General features: G+C 48.5%; 1 protein-coding gene across 2 annotated transcripts in view; it reads right to left on the bottom strand.

The window, feature by feature from the left end:
- Positions 1-22978, bottom strand: part of ANKMY1 (ankyrin repeat and MYND domain containing 1) — a 108911-nt gene that overhangs the window by 51270 nt on the left and 34663 nt on the right. For both annotated transcript variants that reach the window (XM_075340923.1, XM_075340924.1), the window contains 4 exons: positions 9362-9502; positions 5196-5351; positions 4968-5075; positions 4691-4822 (listed from right to left, as the gene is read on the bottom strand). In XM_075340923.1, the coding sequence (XP_075197038.1) occupies positions 4691-4822; positions 4968-5075; positions 5196-5351; positions 9362-9502 (537 nt within the window). The remainder of the gene's footprint in view (positions 1-4690; positions 4823-4967; positions 5076-5195; positions 5352-9361; positions 9503-22978) is intronic.

The raw sequence follows: 22978 nt of genomic DNA, 5'->3' as shown, positions 1-22978 counted from the left end.
CGGGGTAGCGCACATCGCAGTGTGTGACACCCCGGCAACGATGAACAGATCTTACCTACGTCCTGCGGCTCCCGGCCCACAATGCGGAAGGAAGGATGTGGGCGGGATGTTTACGTCCCGCTTAGTTCCACCCCTCCGCCTCTATTAGCCGGCTGCCGTGTGACGTCGCTGTGACGCCGAACGTCCCTCCCACTCCAGGAAGTGGACGTTCGCCACCCACATCGAGGTCGAATGGACGAGTAAGTTCGTGTGACGGGGGCCTCACATACGATGGGGGCGCTGCAAATCGCATACGAAATCGTATGCGAAATTGCAACGTGTAAAGCAGGCTTAAGGGCCTGTTTCATTCTTTGCGTTTTCTCTTTAAGTCACTTTTCTTTTGTCATCCTATGGTTTTCGTTGACTTTTTTTTTGTGCCAGATTCTTCAAAATAGCATGTGTGGTTCAAGAATTTAGCAAAAATAAAAAATGCTCATTTTTGGCCTAACATGTTTTAGCTCAAAAGGTTGCAAGTTTTTCTAAAATATTGAAAAATTACCGCAAAAATAACTTACATACATGATATAACTCCAAAGATGCGAGAGGGAAAATTTAGAATATTTGAGACAATATTTTTCAAAAAGTCGCATGGAGTTTTGGGAGAAATGGGGGCAGTATGTACATGTTGGAACGCGAGGGGACAGTATGGAGTTATGGGATTGTGGAAAGACAGTATGGAATTTTGGGAGCATGAGGGGGCAGTATGGAGTTGTGGGAACGTGGGAGGACAATATGGAGTTGTGGGAGCATGGAAGGACAGCATGGAGTTATGAGAACGGGCAAGGACTGTATGGATTTGGCAGAGGTTTAAGTGTAATGGAGTTGTAGGTTCATATGATACAAATGCGTATGGAACTGACCGCACATTGCAGTTGATCTCTGTACTAAGCTTGTAGATGTATTCATGTACTGATTGTAGTCTTGTGGCTGCATTCCTTTACTGCGGATGGTTCTGGTGCTGCAATCATGTACTGACAGTGGTGCTGGTGCTGCATTTATGTGCTGACGGTGATTATTGTGTTGCATCCTTGTAAGTAGTCCTGTACATTTTTTTGTGACCCTAAGGATTGGTTCAGTATGAAAATGTGGCCCTCAGCCCAAAAAAATGTTGTGCACCCTGGTCTAGAAAGTGGACTTATATGGCTATATATTGCGGAAAAACATTTTTTCATAGAAAAGATCTCATTGATGGCATCTATAAGAAACATGAAAAAAGTGGGTCAACCTAGTGATCCTCATTAAAAAAAAGCAATAATCCTCAAAAACTGATGCAAAGACAAGATGATGAAAAGTAATTCTTGAAAATGTTTGGATGAAGCGACCAAGACAATCAGATAGGACAAGGAAAAATGTGGAAAATTTCCCTGAAGAAAAGTTCTGTCATGGAGACAAAGGTAGGACAAATGATCAACAAAAACTCATATGACAATGCATTGGAGAGAGGAAGGTCTATGAAGGAATTTTTGGCCAAGGGCATGTAAGTGAAAGCCTTGAAGTCCACAATAGACAGAACTTCCCCCTGGTGATGCTTGAACGTCTGAAGTTTTATGATCTGAGGATATTGCGATACCAAGCTTTGTGCCCTCAGCAGATAATGCAATGCCAAGGTTAGGCTTGAAAGACGCTCCAGCTGAACAAAAACATAATTGGCCTCCACAGAATAAAGCGTTCATGTCCGACAACAGTGAAAATAGAGCTATGACATAAACTCTCTTCAAGTCTTGGACTGATACAATGCATTATAAGGGGGTCAGTCAACCCAAACTGATAGTATAAGTTAAGCACATGGCATTGTAGAGTGAAATTGAAGTGTAATCAAAAATTCTAATGATATGATAATGAGGGTGCTCTGTGCACCCTTGGTGCAGACAAGAGGCTCACTGCACCGCTCTGCCCTCTGGTTCTGTATGCCCCCTCACTGGTGACAGTGATAAAGTATCTTGCTAAATGTGCATTTTTCCATCATGGCAATGATCAAAAACACACATCTGTTGCATCTCTGAAGAAGAAGATGAAAGTGATTCAGTGCCCAAGTATGTCTCCTGATCTGAACCCAATCAAAACCCCTATGGGGAATTCTGAAAAGACAGATTGTCATCACTCTCCAGCCAACATCCAAGCTCTAAAAGAGGTCATTCTTAAAGAATGGAAAAAGTTAAATGTTGCAATAAGTCGCCCACTTGTTCATTCCATGCCTAACCATAAAAAAAACATGTAGAACCTTTGGTTGTGTGGTGTACTCATTTTTACATCAAATAATCTGAGTAAAATTGAAGATTTTGTAATGAAATGTAGGCTATGTGCCCACATTGCTTTTTTGTGTCCTTCTTTTCTGCACACTTTTTTGTGTGCATGTTTTGACAAGAAAAAAATATGTGAAAAAAATGCGCATTTTTTATTGCGTTTGCGCGTTTTTTCCCTTACGTGTTTTCCTGCTTTTTGTGTTTTTATTAGCCTAGGTGATCGCGGGGTTTCGGGCGCTGTAACCCTAAGATCGTCTACTGAGCTGCTCCCGGCAGTTTAACCCCCTGAATGCTGTGATCAGTGCAATTGCAGCATACAGAAGACAGGGAGAGGAATCACTTACCTCTCCCCGGCAATCGGGTCCCTGTAATGCGATCACAGGGACCCGATTGCTGCCATAGTAACCGTTGGTTGTCATCATGACGACAGTGGGTTACTGAGCTATGGAGAGCCTCACTCGCCATGCTGTATGCATGGTGTGTGAGGCGAAGTGCTGCGCTATAATCCACTGTAGTGATAAAGCAGAAACAATTGACATGCTGCTTCTTTTTTCAGCAACAAAATCTGCAAAAAAAAAAAAAAGAAGCAGCATGTGCACAGCAAGTCAGGATTCTCATAGACTTTGCTGGGAGGCTTATTCCTTGCTTTTATTGATTAAGGTAAGCAAAGAAAAAAAGCATAATAAATGCAAAAAAAAACCACCATCTGGGCACAAGGCCTTATACTGTATTATTAATCTGACTTTTATTTTATGGGTTATAAAAATGTTCTATGAAACTCGGTCTTGTCAAAATGTTAGAAATTGTTCTGGTATTCAGTGAGATATGTATTAAAATCTTACTTTTTAAACTGGGTGCACTGATTTATGCCGAGCACTGTATATGCCGGCAATGGGAGGGGCGTCATCAATGTCATATCCAGCAATGAGGTTGTCTAGTATGAGACCTGTTAAGTTATGTGGGCATTATATTGGGACCCATTCCCTATTCTATGAGGCAGAAAATAAAGAAAAATAAATAATAGTGGATCTGCCTGGGCGTTATGGTCAGCCTTTCATCTGCTTGTAAGCCCCTTTTTGGGTAAATTCTGCACATATCATCAGATTTGTAAGTACAGTCAATAAAATCTACGGTAACAAATTATGTATCCAGACCACACTCAGTCTACACTACACCTCTGCTTTACAGCGTGTTCTCTTTTGCCTCAGGGCTGTGATAATCTGCTCTGGAGTCTTGTATTATGGGTACTGGTAACACTATTTGTTAACTGACATGGGAGAGTAAAACTACTAGGGAACAGATAGATGAGAGGATTTAGAACAGAGCGAGTGAGTGTCTATGGAGTCTCATTCTAAGGCGGGCTTTGCACTTTGCGACATCGCAAGCCGATGCTGCGATGTCGCACGCGATAGTCCCCGCCCCTGTCGCAGGTACGATATCTTGTGATAGCTGGCGTAGCGAAAATTATCGCTTCGCCAGCTTCACATGCACTCACCTGCCCTGCGACCGTCGCTCTGGCCGGCGATCCGCCTCCTTCCTAAGGGGGAGGGTCGTGCGGCGTCATAGCGACGTCACACGGCAGGCGGCCAATAGCGGCGGAGGGGCGGAGATGAGCAGGATGTAAACATCCCACCCACCTCCTTCCTTCCGTATAGCCGCCGGCGGCAGGTAAGGAGATGTTCCTCGCTCTTGCGGCTTCACACACAGCGATGTGTGCTGCCACAGGAACGAGGAACAACATTGTACCTGTCGCTGCACCGGCAATATGGAAATGTCGGTGAATGCAACGATGATACGATAACAACGTTTTTGCGCTCGTTCATCGTATCATCTAGCATTTACACAGTACGATGTCGAAAGTGACGCCGGATGTGCGTCACTTTCGATTTGACCCCACCGACATCGCACGTGCGATGTCGCAACGTGCAAAGCCGCCCTAAGGCTATGTGCCCACAGAAGAAAGTAACTGTGGATTTTGCCACGGAAAACCCACTCATTTTCTAGATTTTCCAGATAAATCCGCAGGTTTACGCAAGTACAGACACTCCCCATGTTATCCTATGGGATTTGGGGAGTGCTGTATCAATGCTGCGGTATTTGCGGCTGCGGAAAATGCTGCGGATTTCCTGAAGCCGCACGTAACTGCATATCTGCTATTTATATGGAACTATCTTCGGAATTCCCGCTCCTCCACTATGGAGATACAGGGCGGGAATTCCGCATGAAATCAGCACTGTTTCCGCAGGTTTACCGCAACAACTCCGCAGATATACCGCAGCAATGGATAGCTGCGGATTCCGGGGAGCTGCAGCGTGAACCTGCGGAAACACCTGCAGAAAAGTCCACAGGTACGATCTCCTGTGGGCACATAGCCTAACACGTTCCCCTTGATGGATGATCAGTCTTACCAAACCTATTCTTGCCGCTATGGTTCTTTTCTTCTCATAATCAATGTTGACAGCTGTGCATAAAGCGCTGCCCACTCCTCTGCTGAGGGCCAGGTTAGGGTCCGCTCCGTTAGCTAGCAGTTCTTTCACAGCCTGGAAAATGGCAATGAAATGATGTTGTGTATGTTTAGCATATAGAACAAAACAGGAAACGCAACACAGTAAAAACCATACATAACAGTCATAACATAAACGCTAATGATCTGAAGCGGTAAGGGAATTTTTGGGGATCTCTCACCAAGTCATTTCCACTGGCAATGGCCAAAGAGAGCGGAGAGTGACCGCTCCATAGGGTGTTGATCTTGGCTTTGTGGGCAAGAAGTAAGGAAATGGTATCCCTGGCAAACTGCAAAAGGTAAAAGACAAATTACACATTATGTTTAGACTATAAAAGGGACAGGTATTGCCAACCTCCAAACCCCTAATTGTACCAACCAACACGATATGAGGTTTGCCGGCAGCTTACCTTGTAGTTGTCCTCACGTTCACATGCCACATGCAGGGGGGTACGTCCTCCCTCCTCTAATACGCAGGGGCTCTTGTCAAAGTAGCTATACAGAGGAAGACCTGACTCAACGCCGCCTTTCATAGAAAACCCAAGCAAGGTGCCGCTTATCTCCCCCTGCAGGAACATTGATTGAGTTAAAGGCTAAAGCCAATCATTTCTTGACAGCAAAACAACCACTTTATCTGGGTGACCACCACTGGGTTACATGTCACTTGACTTATGAAAGTAAAGTAAGTTTTTCTATTAAAATCTGTATCTAGCAAATTCAATAAGCCATGGTATATCACTGGGATAGGTTCTGAACAATGGACCCACCTCTGATCCCCAGGATAATGGGATTGCGGCAATAATCTGCCACGTTGGCCCTTTAACATGTTTTTCCCCTCCCCAGCAATGCTGGGAATCCCACTGCTGTTTTGTGAAAGTGAATGGACCTGGCCGCAGTTTCCCTGCACAGCGGCTTAGCCCAGAGCTGCACATGAAAAAAGTGGTCCCATCGCTGCGGTGGCCTCTATATTGCCAGAGTTAGAGGAGGTGTCAGAGGTTGGAATATCACAAATTATAAAGTGGTTGCACACCCTACAACTATGTCATCAGGTCATGAGACACAATTAACGCTTTAAAGATTCCCGTAGTTAGAAAAACCAATAATCAAAAATAGTCAAAAAATGCTATAAACCTGCAGATATGGGGTTAATAAACAGCGCACTAAAATTGCCAGACAACTCTACTGAAAGCAGGGCTACCGGGAGGAAATTAACTTTTTTTCCCCTGGAAGCCTCTGGCTTTCAGTCATAAAGGTGTGACCAACCCACTCAGTACATAGTGATCAGTTGATCGCACTGATCGTCAGGCCGCTTGTACTGATACACTGTGGGCTGTCAGTCAGTACCGGGGCGGTAACAGCTGCCACTCACTGTATATAGAGTGGTGACTGAAGCTGCTCAGGCCACACCTCTATGACTGAAAGCTGGAGGCTACCTGGAGAAATAAAGGTAATTTCCTTCCAGTAGCTTTCAGTAAAGCGGTCAAGCAGTTTTAGAGCTCTATAAGGCTAAGTTCACATTTCCGTTGTTTTGTATCAGTCACATGCGTCGCTTGACGCATGTGACTGATGCGCTGTTCAACGCTGTACAACGGATGACAAAGAACAGAATTCTTTGTCGGATTCCGTTGTGTGCGGGGGGCGGAGTTCGGGGGGGGGGAGGGGAGCCGAGCGGGGCTGTGGCACTGAGGACGTCAGTGCCGCAGGGACTGCAGGACAGGTGAGTGAGTGAGTGAGTGAGTGAGTATACACACATGCTGAATGCGGGAGGGGGCGGAGCCGAGCGGGGGGCGGGGCCAGGCGCTGAGGATGTCAGTGGAAGTGCTGCGGTCTGCATGGCTGGGGATAGGTGAGTGTATGTGTGAGTGAGTGTGTGTATGTGCATGCATGTATGTATGTATGTATGTATGTATGTAGCGGGGAAGTGTCGGCCTCCCTGCACACGTAACCAGCCTAAATATCGGGTAACAGCAAAGCACCCGATGTTTACCTTGGTTACCCGATATTTACCTTGGTTACGGGCCTACACCGCATAGCGCTGGCTCCTTGCACCGTAACCAGGGTAAATATCGGGTAACCAACCAAAGCTGGTGACGTGTGCAGGGAGCCAGAGAGCATGCGCAGCGAAATCCGACGGATCTCGCTGCTCAAAAAACGTTACATGCTGCGTGCCCCCCGCCCGGCGGTCAGTCGTTCCACGACTGATCAGTCGGGCGGAGGGTGCAACGCAGCATCATCAGTCACAATCCGCTGCTCATACAAGTCTATGGGAGCAGCGGAATCCGCTAAACGGATTCCGTTGTTTACAAGAGCAGCGGATTGTGACTGATAGATTTTAGTGGAAATGTGAACTTAGCCTAAGCCTGCTGCTATCCCCATATCTGCAGGTTAATAGTGGTATTTGACATAACAGGTTCCCTTTAACCACTTCAGGACCAAGCAATTATTCATTACTGCACTTTCATTTTTTCCTTCTCCAAAAATCATAGTTTTTATTTTGGCATAACTGTATAAGGACTTCTTTTATGCGGGGATGGTGTATAGTTTTGAGTGACACCATTTACTTTACTACATTCTGTGAAAGCAGGCAAAATAGAAAAATAATTATTTTTTGCATTTTTGTTTTTTATAGTTTTCATTGTCCTTCAAAAATGATATGGCATCATGATTCTCCAGGTTAGCGATTCCAAAATTATGTGGATTTTTTTCGGGTAAAAAAAAAATTGACTTGTATCGCCTTTATCTGAGACCAGTCACTAAGGGGTTAAGACTGTGTAGTATAAGCTTGCACTCACTAATATTTACACAGCATTGGTAAATCTGCCCCAGTTTACGGTAAATTATATTGATTTTGCTATTCTTACAGATGTAGCCAGTTTTTGCCTTTTTTTTATTAATGCAAGGCCTCTTTCACATGCATTGAAAAACACACGTTTTTCTCTGACGTGTTAAAGTACGTATGTCCCTCCATGTGCCGTGTTTTTGGCACATGTGTGATCTCTATGTGCTATTCGTGATAGCACACAGAGATCAGGTACTATACTCATCTGTCCACGCCGCTGTTGTCCGTGGTGCTGATATCTTCTGCGATGCTGTGTCCGGCCGCCGCTGTCTCCCCTCTGCAGCTACTTCCAGGTCGGCTGTGCAGTGCATATGTATGAGTATAATTAGCCGGCCTGGACGTAGAGACAGCAGCAGCCGGAGACAGCATCGCTGAAGATGGGTGAGTTTAACAAGCTTTATATTTAAATGTACGTGTTTTTCTGGTACGTGTTTCATGGATCACACCAGTGTGGTCTGTGGGACATCTCTATGCAGAGCACATGGACACGTGTGTGTGGCGCATGGAAACACGGTTAGGCTAGGTTCGCACACTACGTCTTTTTGACGCTGCGTTTTTGCGCGTTTTTGGCTGCTAAAAACGCACAAAAACGCACCTGCGTCGAAAAAACGCATAAAAAAACGCATGCGTTTTTGCTGCGATTTGGTGCGTTTTTGGCTGCGTTTTGCTGCGTTTTTGATCTCTGCGTTTTGCTGCGTTTTTCAAATGCATTGCATGGGCGGAAAACGCAGAAAAACGCAGGAAAGAACTGACATGTCCATTTTTTTTTTTTAACTCAAAAACGCAGGTAAAAAAAACAGATGTGTGCGGACAACAAAAATGAAAACTTATAGACTTTGCTGGGGAAGCAAAGTCCTGCAGTTTTGAGGCCAAAAACGCACCCGAAAAACGCGCAAAAACGCCGCGAAAAACGCACTGTGCGCACATAGCCTTACTGAGAAATCACTGATGTGTGCGCAGACACATTGATTTTAATGGGTCTGCATAGGTCAGTGATTCTGGTACATATAAAACCAGTAACATATGTACCAGAATCACTGACGTGTGAAAGAGGCGGTGTGAAAATTAGAAAACTGGATATACAGTATATTAAATCTGTTCCTAAAAACTTGGAGAAATTCTCATGGCAATTCATAGAAACATATAACTATGACTGACAACTCCATTGCATCTTCCCAATATAAAGGAGCAAATGCAATATTGAATGGGGCCCAAAGAGGTTAGGTCTAATTTATTCTTAAAGAAAAAAAATAAACTTTTCTAAATATTGAAGAAATATGTTCTAAGAAGCTATAACCAGATGTAAAAGGTTTAATAATATTATACAGTAGTGTGCTGAAATAGCAGCGCCGTATACCAAGAGGGTGGAGAGACAGCCGACAGCCTGACAGGCCCCAGAAAGGTCTTAATCTATAGGGATTAGTATTGAGAAGAAATGACACCAAGCAGAAGCATCAAATACTCCTGGAGCCCCAACCTGAGGACATTGCTTTTCTCTGGGAATTGTATCTGCTGCTGAACACTGGGTTTATCTGACATTAATCTGTGTTCATTGATGGAGACCAACCGTGGCCACCGCAGGTCTCCTACGAATGAACGCAAGAAATCTCCAAGGAACATCTGATCCGCGTGCTCCATCTTTATGTGACAGACGCATCTTCATCCTGTATGCTTTATTTATCTCCTGCACACTAATGAGATGTCCCCGCGAGCCCTGGCAGCACTGATATACCATACCCTGTCATGATCATACATGTCGTCCTCATCCTCGGCGCTGGCATTCGGATCTGCGGCAGCATGCAGCAGAATCTCTGTGATGCGGACGCCTTCAGCCACCGGTAAAGCTGCTGCTATGTGTAGAGGGGTAAGGGAGCCATGCTGCGGAATATAATGTATAGTCACGTTATCCCTACCGGAGCATAACACACCCAAGACATCTCCTCAGCTAAATTACATCTGCAGTAATACTCATCAGGCAATGATGAGCCGCACCATTATTGATTATGCACTGGGACAGGAGAAGAAAAGCATGGGATTTAATAAATGAATTCATCACCATCAGAATTATCTACATAGGACAAGTTATGCCCACGACTAATGAACGGCAGAAGTCATTGATCACAATATATGGAGCTGGCAGCAAAGTCTATACACTGTAATGGAAAAAGAGATGGCAATCTGTCCTCACCAGTAATCATGCTGAACAGTCCAATAATTCCCATCGCACTGCTTAATAGTTTCTAAGGATGGGATTCAGCAGCCGACCATATTACACTGGAGTCAGGTCTTCTTCATACATTACATGCTAAGAACTAATCACCATGTTGTGTGTCGCGGGCGGAGGAGGGGACGCTGCGCTCTCCCACTGCTCGGGTCCGGCTGCTGCTGCTGCTGCTCGGTGGTGGATCGAGCGGTGGGCCGGATCCCGGGGACTCGAGCGGCGTTCCTCGCCCGTGAGTGAAAAGGGGGGATTTGATTGTGGGGATTTGATATTGTCCGTGACGCCACCCACGGTTGTGGTGAGATTGATGACACCACCGCTGCTCTGGACGGGGATCCCGGGAGCGATGACAGGGAGCAGCCTGGATGTTAGTTCTCCCCTCCGTGGGTAGGGGGTTGGTTGTCCCAGGGCCCGATGAGGGGGTAGGAATGTATTGCAGGCGGGCTACGGGGCCTGGTGAGGTGCAGGGTCGCGGGGGCAGCGCTGTGCCACACGGCACGGTGGTACTCACTCAGCCAATGATGAACACAGAGTCTCCGGTAAAACAAACGGCTGGATGGACGGGTCCCACAGACGGCTGCGGTGGTTCACCTCCCGGCAGGTTGATGGTGACTGCCTTTCCCTGCACCTATGTAGTGTGTACGGTTCCAATGGGTTCCCACCGGTAACCCGCTCCCCAGCTTGGATGGGTGCTGAAGGAGCCCCTTTTGCCCGCAGGCTCTGGCCCTGGGAACTTTAGCCTTGGCGGTGACTGTGTTTCCCTCTCTCGGTTGGACTGTTGCCTTCTGTCGGGATTTGGCTGCTGGGAAACCCCGGAGGTTCCCTTCGCTAACGGATTTGACAAATTCAACGGTGACTCCTAGCCTTGTCAGGGTCTGTAAGCCCCTGACGGATGGTGCTGGCTTCTCTTTGCGTACCGGTCCGGTACCGCCGGGCCACCGCCCGTCCACGGTCCTTACGGCTAGCTACAATAGGCCTCCCCTGCAGACGGTCACCACCGTCTGCCAACCTTGCTGATCCGTCCGGGCCACACACCCGGACCAACTTCAGGCTCCTCAACTGCCACTTCACTCCTCTCACTTCCACTTCAAAACTGATCTGCCTGCTTTTCCCGCCTCCAGGACTGTGAACTCCTCGGTGGGCGGGACCAACCGCCTGGCCCACCCCCCTTGTGTGAACATCAGCCCCTGGAGGAAGGCAACAAGGGTTTTTGTCTGACTTTGGTGTGCCTGACCGGGAGTGTGGGGTGTGTTGGTGTAGTGCTTGTGACGTCCTGGCTTGCCCAGGGCGCCACATTGTGCCTTTAGACAATGCAATTTTAGAAAGGTCAATAAATGGACTGGAAATGTATGATAGAATATAGCCAGGGGATAGAAATACTCCACACTGTGCAGGTCATGTACACTAACCATCAGGGACCCTGTGCGAATAAATCAGCTGTAGGCCAAAGACCTCCATAGACAGTAGGTGACAGTGGCATCATCCAAGAGTCTAATTTGGGTCTTCCCCAACAGATGATGGAGAAGCGAAGGGTTGGTATATTACAGTTCCACCGTGCAGAGATAAGCTGCAGCCAGAAAAGTCTGGAGTTACAGGACAGAGGAGTCAGAAAGAGGAGGGTGAGGGAACAGAGGAGTCTGGAGGAGGACGGAGGAGGATGGAGGAGACTGGAGGAGGACAGAGGAGTCTGAGGAGGTGGACTGTGGAGTTTGGAGGAGGACGGAGGATGGAGGAGACTGGAGGAGGACAAATGAGACTGGAGGAGGACAGAGGAGACTGGAGGAGGACAGAGGAGACTGAAGGAGGACAGAGGAGACTAAACAAAAACAGAGGAATCTGTAGGAGGGGCAGAGGAGACTGGAGGACAGATGAGAATTGAGGAGGACAGAGGAGTCTGGAGGAGGATAGAGGAGACTGGAGGAAGACAAATAAGAATGTAGGAGGACAGAGGAGACTGGAGGAGGACAAAGGAGACTGGAAGAGGACAGGAGAGACTGGAGGAGGACAGCGGAGACTGGAGTAGGACATAGGAGACTGGAGAAGGTGCAGAGCAGTCTGGAAGAGGACAATGGAAGAGGACAAAAGAAACTGGAGGAAGACAGAGCAGACTTGAGAAGGACAAAGTTGACTGGATGAGGAAAGAGGATAAGGATGTGTCGTTGCTTACCAATTAATCAGATAGTCAGCAAAGCAAAGGTATTAAACAATTGTGGTCACAATTAAAATGTAACTTTTATTATTGAAATTTTAAAAGAATTTTTCTTATACCACACAACATAAATGGTTGTAAAACCAACCAACTAATTGGAGCTAGTATTTAGGCTCCTATCATTACCCAGTTAAGGACACTGTATAACCGGTAGTAGTAGTCCTACCGGAATAACACCCGTTGAGACAAAAGAAAACGTTGTCCCATATGTGATGTATAGATTAGTAATCCACAGCATGAAAAAACATTCAGCAGGAGTGATCCCACCAAGATAGCAATATTAGAGACCCAAGTGTTACTGTCTCCCAAATAGTATACACAATCTATAAGCCACAGCGATAAATAACCATAGTACGGTCTCACTGTAAAGAATGAAACAAAAACTTGTTTTTTGTTGTCCAGTAACAGGGGGGGGCGCCAATCAGCCTCACAATACCCCTTAGCTGGCAACAATCTGACCTGATATTTTCTTAGACCTCCCGACGCGTTTCTTAATTTATCTTAATCCTCAGGGGACTGTGGTCAAGAAATTACAGCTGCAAAAATAAATAGTATAATCAGACTAAAATAATGCAAAGGATTTACCAAAAAGTTCACAAAGCATTCTCAAATATGTCTCCTACCTACCTTCCTTAAGAAGACGGACATCCACCATGCTGTGTCCGGGCTGGTATAAAGCACTAGGCTTTCAAACTTGCCGCCCTTAAATATCCTGTGGGCGGAACGCCCCACTTATCATAATTACCACCCCCAAAAACGAGAGTACCGTCCCTCTGCTAAGACTGATCGGCCGTTGGCCAATGAGCAGAGAGGTGTGACGCCCACCGTGGTGTCTAACCACAGCAAGTGGTGGACGTCACACAAGCCTTGCCCTTAGGGACCAATCAGCGCCATAGACGGAGAACCGTCCCTCAGTGACGTCCCCGCATATGGCGGTCATGTGATCCCTGACATCACGCCAGCACCGCCCATCACATCCTTGCCAATAGTGCCATGTGACCGGAACTACACAGAGTTTAAGTGCACAAAGCGGTCATGTGAACCGCCCATGTGACAACCGCCCATGTGACAGCAGGCCGGCGTCACCCAATCTGTCTTTAACCATAACGCCACGTGACCGGAACCGCGCGGAATCATTCGGCGCACATCCGGGCGCCTGACAGCATGCTAGCAACGCCGGTCTCATTAGTACTCATAGTGCCGTGTGACCGGAACTACATAGAAATTCCCGGCACACATAGCGGTCACGTGATCCGCCCATGTGACAACGAGCTGGCGTCACCCAAGCAACCGGAAGCGCGCGGAACTACCCAGCGCACATCCGGGCGCACGACACAGCAACGAATCAGAACGTCACCAGGGCACCGCCCATCACCGAATCACATGACCGGTCACCAGGACCGCTGTCACAGTGTACATAGAACGCCCATAGTTATAATGGAACCGGAGACGCATAAACAAACTGCGTCCCCCCAACCATCATCTGGGCTGAGATCTTATCACATGAGAAACACTATAATAAGAAGGTGCTATGATGTTTAACAAGGGGGCATAGCATATGGAGTAAGCTTGGCAGGGGGGGTGGGGGGTTGCTTGAAATGTGTAATGTAGGGAGGGGTTGAGAATACTAAAACTGTCCTAAATAACACAAGGACACACAAATTGGATTAAGGCAGGCACCCACAATAGACACAATCGACACGGACACGAGGCAAGTGGCAAATGAAATACCCAAGTATAGATTTAGAACAGGGGAGGGAGGAGTTTTGAGCGAGATGTTCATGTAGGGGCCCCCTGTAGCAGTCCCTACTCAGCCCTATCAATCCCCTGCCTACCAGCGGAGTGTAACAACACCTTAAAGTACCGGGTGCCCCCGCTCCACGGTGGCTGTCCCTGAGGGTCCCTAACACACCAATTTGTGTGTCCTTGTGTTATTTAGGACAGTTTTAGTATTCTCAACCCCTCCCTACATTACACATTTCAAGCAACCCCCCACCCCCCCTGCCAAGCTTACTCCATATGCTATGCCCCCTTGTTAAACATCATAGCACCTTCTTATTATAGTGTTTCTCATGTGACAAGATCTCAGCCCAGATGATGGTTGGGGGGACGCAGTTTGTTTATGCGTCTCCGGTTCCATTATAACTATCGGCGTTCTATGTACACTGTGACAGCGGTCCTGGTGACCGGTCATGTGATTCGGTGATGGGCGGTGCCCTGGTGACGTTCTGATTCGTTGCTGTGTCGTGCGCCCGGATGTGCGCTGGGTAGTTCCGCGCGCTTCCGGTTGCTTGGGTGACGCCAGCTCGTTGTCACATGGGCGGATCACGTGACCGCTATGTGTGCCGGGAATTTCTATGTAGTTCCGGTCACACGGCACTATGAGTACTAATGAGACCAACGTTGCTAGCATGCTGTCAGGCGCCCGGATGTGCGCCGAATGATTCCGCGCGGTTCCGGTCACGTGGCGTTATGGTTAAAGACAGATTGGGTGACGCCGGCCTGCTGTCACATGGACGGTTGTCACATGGGCGGTTCACATGACCGCTTTGTGCACTTAAACTCTGTGTAGTTCCGGTCACATGGCACTATTGGCAAGGATGTGATGGGCGGTGCTGGCGTGATGTCAGGGATCACATGACCGCCATATGCGGGGACGTCACTGAGGGACGGTTCTCCGTCTATGGCGCTGATTGGTCCCTAAGGGCAAGGCTTGTGTGACGTCCACCACTTGCTGTGGTTAGACACCACGGTGGGCGTCACACCTCTCTGCTCATTGGCCAACGGCCGATCAGTCTTAGCAGAGGGACGGTACTCTCGTTTTTGGGGGTGGTAATTATGATAAGTGGGGCGTTCCGCCCACAGGATATTTAAGGGCGGCAAGTTTGAAAGCCTAGTGCTTTATACCAGCCCGGACACAGCATGGTGGATGTCCGTCTTCTTAAGGAAGGTAGGTAGGAGACATATTTGAGAATGCTTTGTGAACTTTTTGGTAAATCCTTTGCATTATTTTAGTCTGATTATACTATTTATTTTTGCAGCTGTAATTTCTTGACCACAGTCCCCTGAGGATTAAGATAAATTAAGAAACGCGTCGGGAGGTCTAAGAAAATATCAGGTCAGATTGTTGCCAGCTAAGGGGTATTGTGAGGCTGATTGGCGCCCCCCCTGTTACTGGACAACAAAAAAGTTTTTGTTTCATTCTTTACAGTGAGACCGTACTATGGTTATTTATCGCTGTGGCTTATAGATTGTGTATACTATTTGGGAGACAGTAACACTTGGGTCTCTAATATTGCTATCTTGGTGGGATCACTCCTGCTGAATGTTTTTTCATGCTGTGGATTACTAATCTATACATCACATATGGGACAACGTTTTCTTTTGTCTCAACGGGTGTTATTCCGGTAGGACTACTACTACCGGTTATACAGTGTCCTTAACTGGGTAATGATAGGAGCCTAAATACTAGCTCCAATTAGTTGGTTGGTTTTACAACCATTTATGTTGTGTGGTATAAGAAAAATTCTTTTAAAATTTCAATATTAAAGAAGGGAATTTTGTTTACTTACCGTAAATTCCTTTTCTTCTAGCTCCAATTGGGAGACCCAGACAATTGGGTGTATAGGCTATGCCTCCGGAGGCCGCACAAAGTATTACACTTAAAAGTGTAAAGCCCCTCCCCTTCTGCTTATACACCCCCCGTGCTCCCACGGGCTCCTCAGTTTTGGTGCAAAAGCAAGAAGGAGGAAAAAAATTATAAACTGGTTTAAAGTAAATTCAATCCGAAGGAATATCGGAGAACTGAAACCAGTCAACATGAACAACATGTGTACACAAAAAAACAGGGGCGGGTGCTGGGTCTCCCAATTGGAGCTAGAAGAAAAGGAATTTACGGTAAGTAAACAAAATTCCCTTCTTCTTTGTCGCTCCATTGGGAGACCCAGACAATTGGGACGTCCAAAAGCAGTCCCTGGGTGGGTAAAATAATACCTCATAATAGAGCCGTAAAAACGGCCCCTTCCTACAGGTGGGCAACCGCCTCCTGAAGGACTCATCAACCTAGGCTGGCATCCGCCGAAGCATAGGTATGCATCTGATAGTGTTTCGTGAAAGTGTGCAGGCTCGACCAGGTAGCCGCCTGACACACCTGCTGAGCCGTAGCCTGGTGCCTCAAAGCCCAGGACGCGCCCCCGGCTCTGGTAGAATGGGCCTAGAGCCCTGAGGGAACCGGAAGCCCAGCAGAACGGTAAGCTTTGAGAATTGGTTCCTTGATCCACCGAGCCAGGGTTGATTTGGAAGCCTGTGACCCTTTACGCTGGCCAGCGACAAGGACAAAGAGTGCATCCGAGCGGCGCAGGGGCGCCGTACGAGAAATGTAGAGTCTGAGTGCTCTCACCAGATCTAACAAGTGCAGATCCTTTTCACATTGGTGAACTGGATGATCCGGAACCGGACGCAGAACCACCTTGTCCTGGTGAACACCAGGAAAGGGGCTTTGCACGACAGCGCTGCTAGCTCAGACACTCTCCGAAGTGAAGTGACTGCTACTAGGAAAACCACTTTCTGCGAAAGGCGTGAGAGAGAAATATCCCTTAATGGATCGAATGGTGGTTTCTGAAGAACCATCAGCACCCTGTTCAGATCCCAGGGTTCTAACGGCCCCTTGTAAGGAGGAACGATGTGACGAACCCCCTGCAGGAACGTGCGTACCTGTGGAAGTCTGGCTAGGCGCTTCTGGAAACAACACAGAGAGCGCTGAGACTTGTCCCTTAAGGGAGCCGAGCGACAAACCCTTTTCCAGTCCAGATTGAAGGAAGGACAGAAAAGTGGGCAAGGCCAAAGGCCAGGGAGAAAAACCCCCAGCAGAGCATCATGACAGGAAAATTTTCCACGTCCTGTGGTAGATCTTGGCGGACGTTGGTTTCCTAACCTGTCTCATAGTGGCAATGACCTCTTGAGATAATCCTGAAGACGCAAAGATCCAGGACTCAATGGCCACAGTGTCAGGTTGAGGGCCGCAGAATTCAAATGGAAAAACGGCCCTTGAGACAGCAAGTCTGGTCGGTCTGGTAGTGCCCACGTTTGGCCGACCGTGAGATGCCACAGATCCGGGTACCACGACCTCCTCGGCCAGTCTGGAGTGACGAGGATGGCGCGGCGGCAGTTGGCCCTGATCGTGCGTAACACTCTGGGCAACAGTGCCAGCGGAGGAAACACATAAGAGAGTTGAAACTGCGACCAATCCCGAACTAAGGCGTCTGCCGCCAGAGCTCTGTGATCGTGAGATCGTGCCATGAATGCCGTGACCTTGTTGTTGTGCCGGGACGCCATTAGGTCGACTTCCGGCCTCCCCCAGCAGCAACAGATCTCCTGAAACACGTCCGGGTGAAGGGACCATTCCCCTGCGTCCATGCCCTGGCGACTGAGAAAGTCTGCTTCCCAGTTTTCGACGCCCGGGATGTGAACTGCGGAGATGGTGGAGGCCGAGGCTTCCACCCACATCAAAATCCGCCGGACTTCCTGGAAGGCTTGCCGACTGCGTGTTCCGCCTTGGTGGTTGATGTAAGCCACCACTGTGGAGTTGTCCGACTGAATTCGGATCTGCTTGCCTTCCAGCCACTGCTGGAACACTTTTAGGGCAAGATACACTGCCCTGATCTCCAGAACATTGATCTGAAGCGAGGACTCTTGCTGAGTCCACGTACCCTGAGCCCTGTGGCAGAGAAAGACTGCTCCCCACCCTGACAGACTCGCGTCCGTCGTGACCACCTCCCAGGATGGGGGTAGGAAGGATTTCCCATGCGATAAAGAAGTGGGAAGAAAGCCACCCCCGAAGGGAAGCTTTGGTTAGGATGTCCCAATGAAGAGGACGCAGGTGAAACTGCGCGAAAGGGACTGCCTCCATTGCTGCCACCATCTTCCCCAGGAAGTGCATGAGGCCCCTCAAGGTGTGTGCCTGACCTTGAAGGAGAGATTGCACCCCTTTCTGTAGTGAACGCTGCTTGATCAGCGGAAGCTTCACCATCGCTGATAGGGTATGAAACTCCATGCCAAGATATGTCAGCGATTGGGCTGGTGTCAGATTTGACTTTGGAAAATTGATGATCCACCCGAAACTCTGGAGAGCCTCCAGAGAAGCGTCGGGGCTGTGTTGGCATGCCTCTTGAGAGGGTGCCTTGATCAGCAGATCGTCCAAGTAAGGGATCACCGAGTGACCCTGAGAGTGGAGGACCGCTACTACGGGAGCCCTAACCTTGGTGAAAACCCGTGGGGCTGTAGCCAGGCCGAACTGCAGTGCCACGAACTGCAGGTGTTCGTCTCCTATGGTGAAGCGCAAGAAGCGTTGGTGCTCTGGAGCAACCGGTACGTGGAGATAAGCATCTTCGATATCGATCGATGCAAGGAAATCTCCTGGGGACATTGAGGCGATGACGGAGCGGAGGGATTCCATCCGGAACCACCTGGTCTTTACGTGTTTGTTGAGCAGTTACGGGTCCAGGACAGGACGGAAAGACCCGTCCTTCTTTGTAACCACAAACAGGTTGGGGAAAAAACCTTGACCCTGTTGCTGAAGAGGAACAGGGACCACCACTCCTTCTGCCCTCAGAGTGCCCAGCGCCTGCAGAAGAGCCTTGGCTCGCTCGGGAGGCGGGGATGACCTGAAGAATCGAGTCGGGGGACGAGAGGCGAACTCTAACTTGTAACCGTGAGACAGAATGTCTCTCGCCCAACGGTCTTTTACCCTTGGCAGCCAGGTGTCGCAAAAGCGGGAGAGCCTGCCACCGACCGAGGATGCGGATTGAGGAGACCGAAAGCCATGAAGAAGCCGCTTTGGTAGCGGCACCTCCGGTGGTCTTTCAGGACGTGACTTAGACCGCCATGAATCGGAGTGCCCTTGATCTTTCTGAGGCCTTTTGGACGAGGAGAATTGGGACCTGCCCGCGCCCCGAAAGGACCGAAACCTCGACTGCCCCTTCCTCTGTTGGGGTATGTTTGGTTTGGGCTGGGGTAAGGATGTATCCTTTCCCTTGGATTGTTTGACGATTTCATCCAAACGTTCGCCAAACAATCGGTCGCCAGAAATTGGCAAACTGGTTAAGCGCTTTTTTGGAAGCAGAATCTGCCTTCCATTTCCGTAGCCACAAGGCCCTGTGGAGTACCACCGAATTGGCGGATGCAACCGCCGTACGGCTCGCAGAGACCAGGACATCATTAATAGCGTAAGACGCAAATGCCGACGTCTGTGTGGCTGCGTCAATTTGCGCTTGACCTGCTGATAGCTTGTAGCACCCATACGGCTGCAAATGCTGGGGCAAAAGAAGCGCCGATAGCTTCATAGCTGGATTTCAACCAGAGCTCCATCTGCCTGTGAGTGGCATCTTTGAGTGAAGCCCCATCTTCCACTGCAAGTATGGATCTAGCCGCCAGGCTAGGATCCACCTTGGGACACTGAGTCCAACCTTTGACCACGTCAGGGGAACAGGATAACGTGTATCCTTAAGGCGCTTACAAAAAAACGCTTATCAGGACAGGCACGGTGATTCTGGACTGCCTCTCTGAAATCAGAGTGGTCCAGAAACATGCTCAGTGTACGCTTGGGAAACCTGAAACGGAATTTCTCCTGCTGAGAAGCTGACTCCTCCACTGGAGGAACTGAGGGAGAAATATCCAGCATTTGATTGATGGACGCAATAAGATCGTTCACTATGGCGTCCCCGTCTGGCGTATCAAGATTGAGAGCGGCCTCAGGATCAGAATCCTGATCAACTGTCTCCGCTTCATCAACCAGAGGTTCCCCCGCTGAGACCCTGACCAATATGAAGATGTCGAGGGGATTTCCCAGCGAGCTCGCTTAGTCGGTCAGGGGCTGGGGTCTGTATCAGAGACCTCACTCTGGGATCTATGAGACATCCCGGGGGGACCTTGCTGGTCCAACTGAGGGCGCAGGCAGCATAGTAAGCCTGTGTTTGGCACTCCTGCCTTTTATGGGCGCCATGCTGTTGTCTTCCCTGAGCAACACAATATATATATCCAGAATCAACTGTGCACCATAAAGTGTAAAGTATATCTTATAAACATATAATTTAAAATTACACTCCTGCAGAAATGTGGCTAGCACCACAGATGCTGCATGCCCCCCGCTTAAAGCGGTTGTGAGGCCACCAGGGTCCCTGCCTGGGTCTGTCAGAATTTGTCCCCCTCTGCAGCGTTCAAGGAGCTGACAGGAATGTCCTGAGGAGAGGAGGGAGCCGTAGGCGTGACCCAGAAAGTGCGGGAACTGGTGCCCGCACTGTGCACAGTGAGGGGGGTGGAGTATGCAAAGCATGCTCCAGCCCTCAGTGCTGCTCGTCCTGTGCAGCTTCCCGCCCTTCCCCTGCTTGTCAGGGCTGTGGGCGGGAGGAAGAAAGACTAGGCCGCAAAAAGCCGGGGACTCGAGTAATAAACGCGGCCGCCGTAAAAGCGCGGCCGCGTGGAAGTCCCCGGCGCACTACAAGTCCCAGCCGCGCCTTAGTGTTAAACATGGCGGCGGCGGTCAGCGCGGTAGTCTCCCTACATAAACACACTCAGCGATGCTGAGTGTGTAATGGCACATTAACCCGGTCAGCGCCGCGGTCCCCGGTGCACTAGCACACCCAGCAATGCTGGAGTGTTGCTGTGCTCGGTCCCCACGGGGACACAGAGTACCTCCAAGTAGCAGGGCCATGTCCCTGAACGATACCCGGCTCCTATCCATCAGGCTCCCAGGAGTTGTGGATGAAGCACGGTCTCAGTGCCTGGAGACCGATAGGATCCCACTTCCACCAGAGCCCTGAGGGGGATGGGGAAGGAAAACAGCATGTGGGCTCCAGCCTCCGTACCCGCAATGGATACCTCAACCTTACAACACCTCCGACAAGAGTGGGGTGAGAAGGGAGCATGCTGGGGGCCCTATATGGGCCCACTTTTCTTCCATCCGACATAGTCAGCAGCTGCTGCTGACTAATCTGTGGAGCTGTGCGTGCATGACTGCCTCCTTCGCACAAAGCAAAAAAACTGAGGAGCCCGTGGGAGCACGGGGGGTGTATAGGCAGAAGGGGAGGGGCTTTACACTTTTAAGTGTAATACTTTGTGCGGCCTCCGGAGGCATAGCCTATACACCCAATTGTCTGGGTCTCCCAATGGAGCGACAAAGAAAGTTACATTTTAATTGTGACCACAATTGTTTAATACCTTTGCTTTGCTGACTATATGAGGACAGAGGAGACTGGAGGACAGAGGAGACTGGAGGAGGACAGAGGAGACTGGAGGAGGGGCAGAGGAGTCTGAAGGAGGGGCATAAGAGTCTGGAGGAGGACAGATGAGAATGAAGGAGGACAGAGGAATATTAAGAGGGGACAGAGGAGCCTGACGGCATTTCACTTACAGAGCTGAGTTCTCTTGTGTATGGCGGAGAGATAGTTTTCAGCTGAATGATAGATTAGCCATTAGCTATCTAATGTGTATGATTGCCTCAAAACAATGGCAGGTCAGTTCTCACAAGCTGCCACATTACAGTCATATGAAAAGTTTGGGCACCCCTATTAATGTTAATCTTTTTTCTTTATAACAATTTGGATTTTTGCAACAGCTATTTCCGTTTCATATATCTAATAACTGATGGACTGAGTAATATTTCTGGATTGATATGAGCTTTATTGTACCAACAGAAAATGTGCAATCCGCATTTAAACAAAATTTGGCTGGTGCAAAAGTATGGGCACCCTTATCAATTTCTTAATTTGAACAGTCCTAACTACTTTTTACTGACTTACTAAAGCACTAAATTGGTTTTGTAACCTCATTGAGCATTGAACTTCATAGGCAGGTGTATCCAAGCATGAGAAAAGGTATTTAAGGTGGCCACTTGCAAGTTGTTCTCCTATTTGAATCTCCTATGAAGAGTGGCATTATGGGATCCTCAAAACAACTTTCAAATGATCTGAAAACAAAAATTATTCAACATAGTTGTTCAGGGGAAGGATACAAAAAGTTGACTCAGAGATTTAAACTGTCAGTTTCCACTGTGAGAAACATAGTAAGGAAATGGAAGAACACAGGTACAGTTCTTGTTAAGCCCAGAAGTGGCAGGCCAAGAAAAATAACAGAAAGGCAGAGAAGAAGAATGGTGAGAACAGTCAAGGACAATCCACAGACCACCTCCAAAGACCTGCAGCATCATCTTGCTGCAGATGGTGTCAATGTGCATCGGTCAACAATACAGCGCACGTTGCACAAGGAGAAGCTGTATGGGAGAGTGATGCGAAAGAAGCCATTTCTGCAAGCACTCCACAAACAGAGTCGCCTGAGGTATGCAAAAGCACATTTGGACAAGCCAGTTACACTTTGGAAGAAGGTCCTGTGGACTGATGAAACAAAGATTGAGTTGTTTGGTCATACAAAAAGGCGTTATGCATGGAGGCAAAAAACCACGGCATTCCAAGAAAAGCACTTGCTACCCACAGTAAAATTTGGTGGAGGTTCCATCATGCTTTGGGGCTGTGTGGCCAATGCCGTCACTGGGAATCTTGGTAAAGTTGAGGGTCGCATGGATTCAACTCAGTATCAGCAGATTCTTGACAATAATGTGCAAGAATCAGTGACGAAGTTGAAGTTACGCAGGGGATGGATATTTCAGCAAGACAATGATCCAAAACACCGCTACAAATCTACTGAGGCATTCATGCAGAGGAACAATTACAATGTTCTGGAATGGCCATCCCAGTCCCCAGACCTGAATATCATTGAACATCTGTGGGATGATGTGAAGCGTGCTGTCCATGCTCGGCGACCATCAAACTTAACTGAACTGGAATTTTTTTGTAAACAGGAATGGTCAAATATACCTTCATCCAGGATCCAGGAACTCATTAAAAGCTACAGGAAGCGACTAGAGGCTGTTATT

Source organism: Anomaloglossus baeobatrachus, chromosome 3 (assembly GCF_048569485.1).
Source record: "Anomaloglossus baeobatrachus isolate aAnoBae1 chromosome 3, aAnoBae1.hap1, whole genome shotgun sequence".
In the NCBI taxonomy this organism is placed as follows: Eukaryota; Metazoa; Chordata; class Amphibia; order Anura; family Aromobatidae; genus Anomaloglossus; species Anomaloglossus baeobatrachus.
The sequence above is the reverse complement of the archived record's forward strand: the minus strand, read 5'-3'. Positions and strand labels throughout refer to the sequence as shown.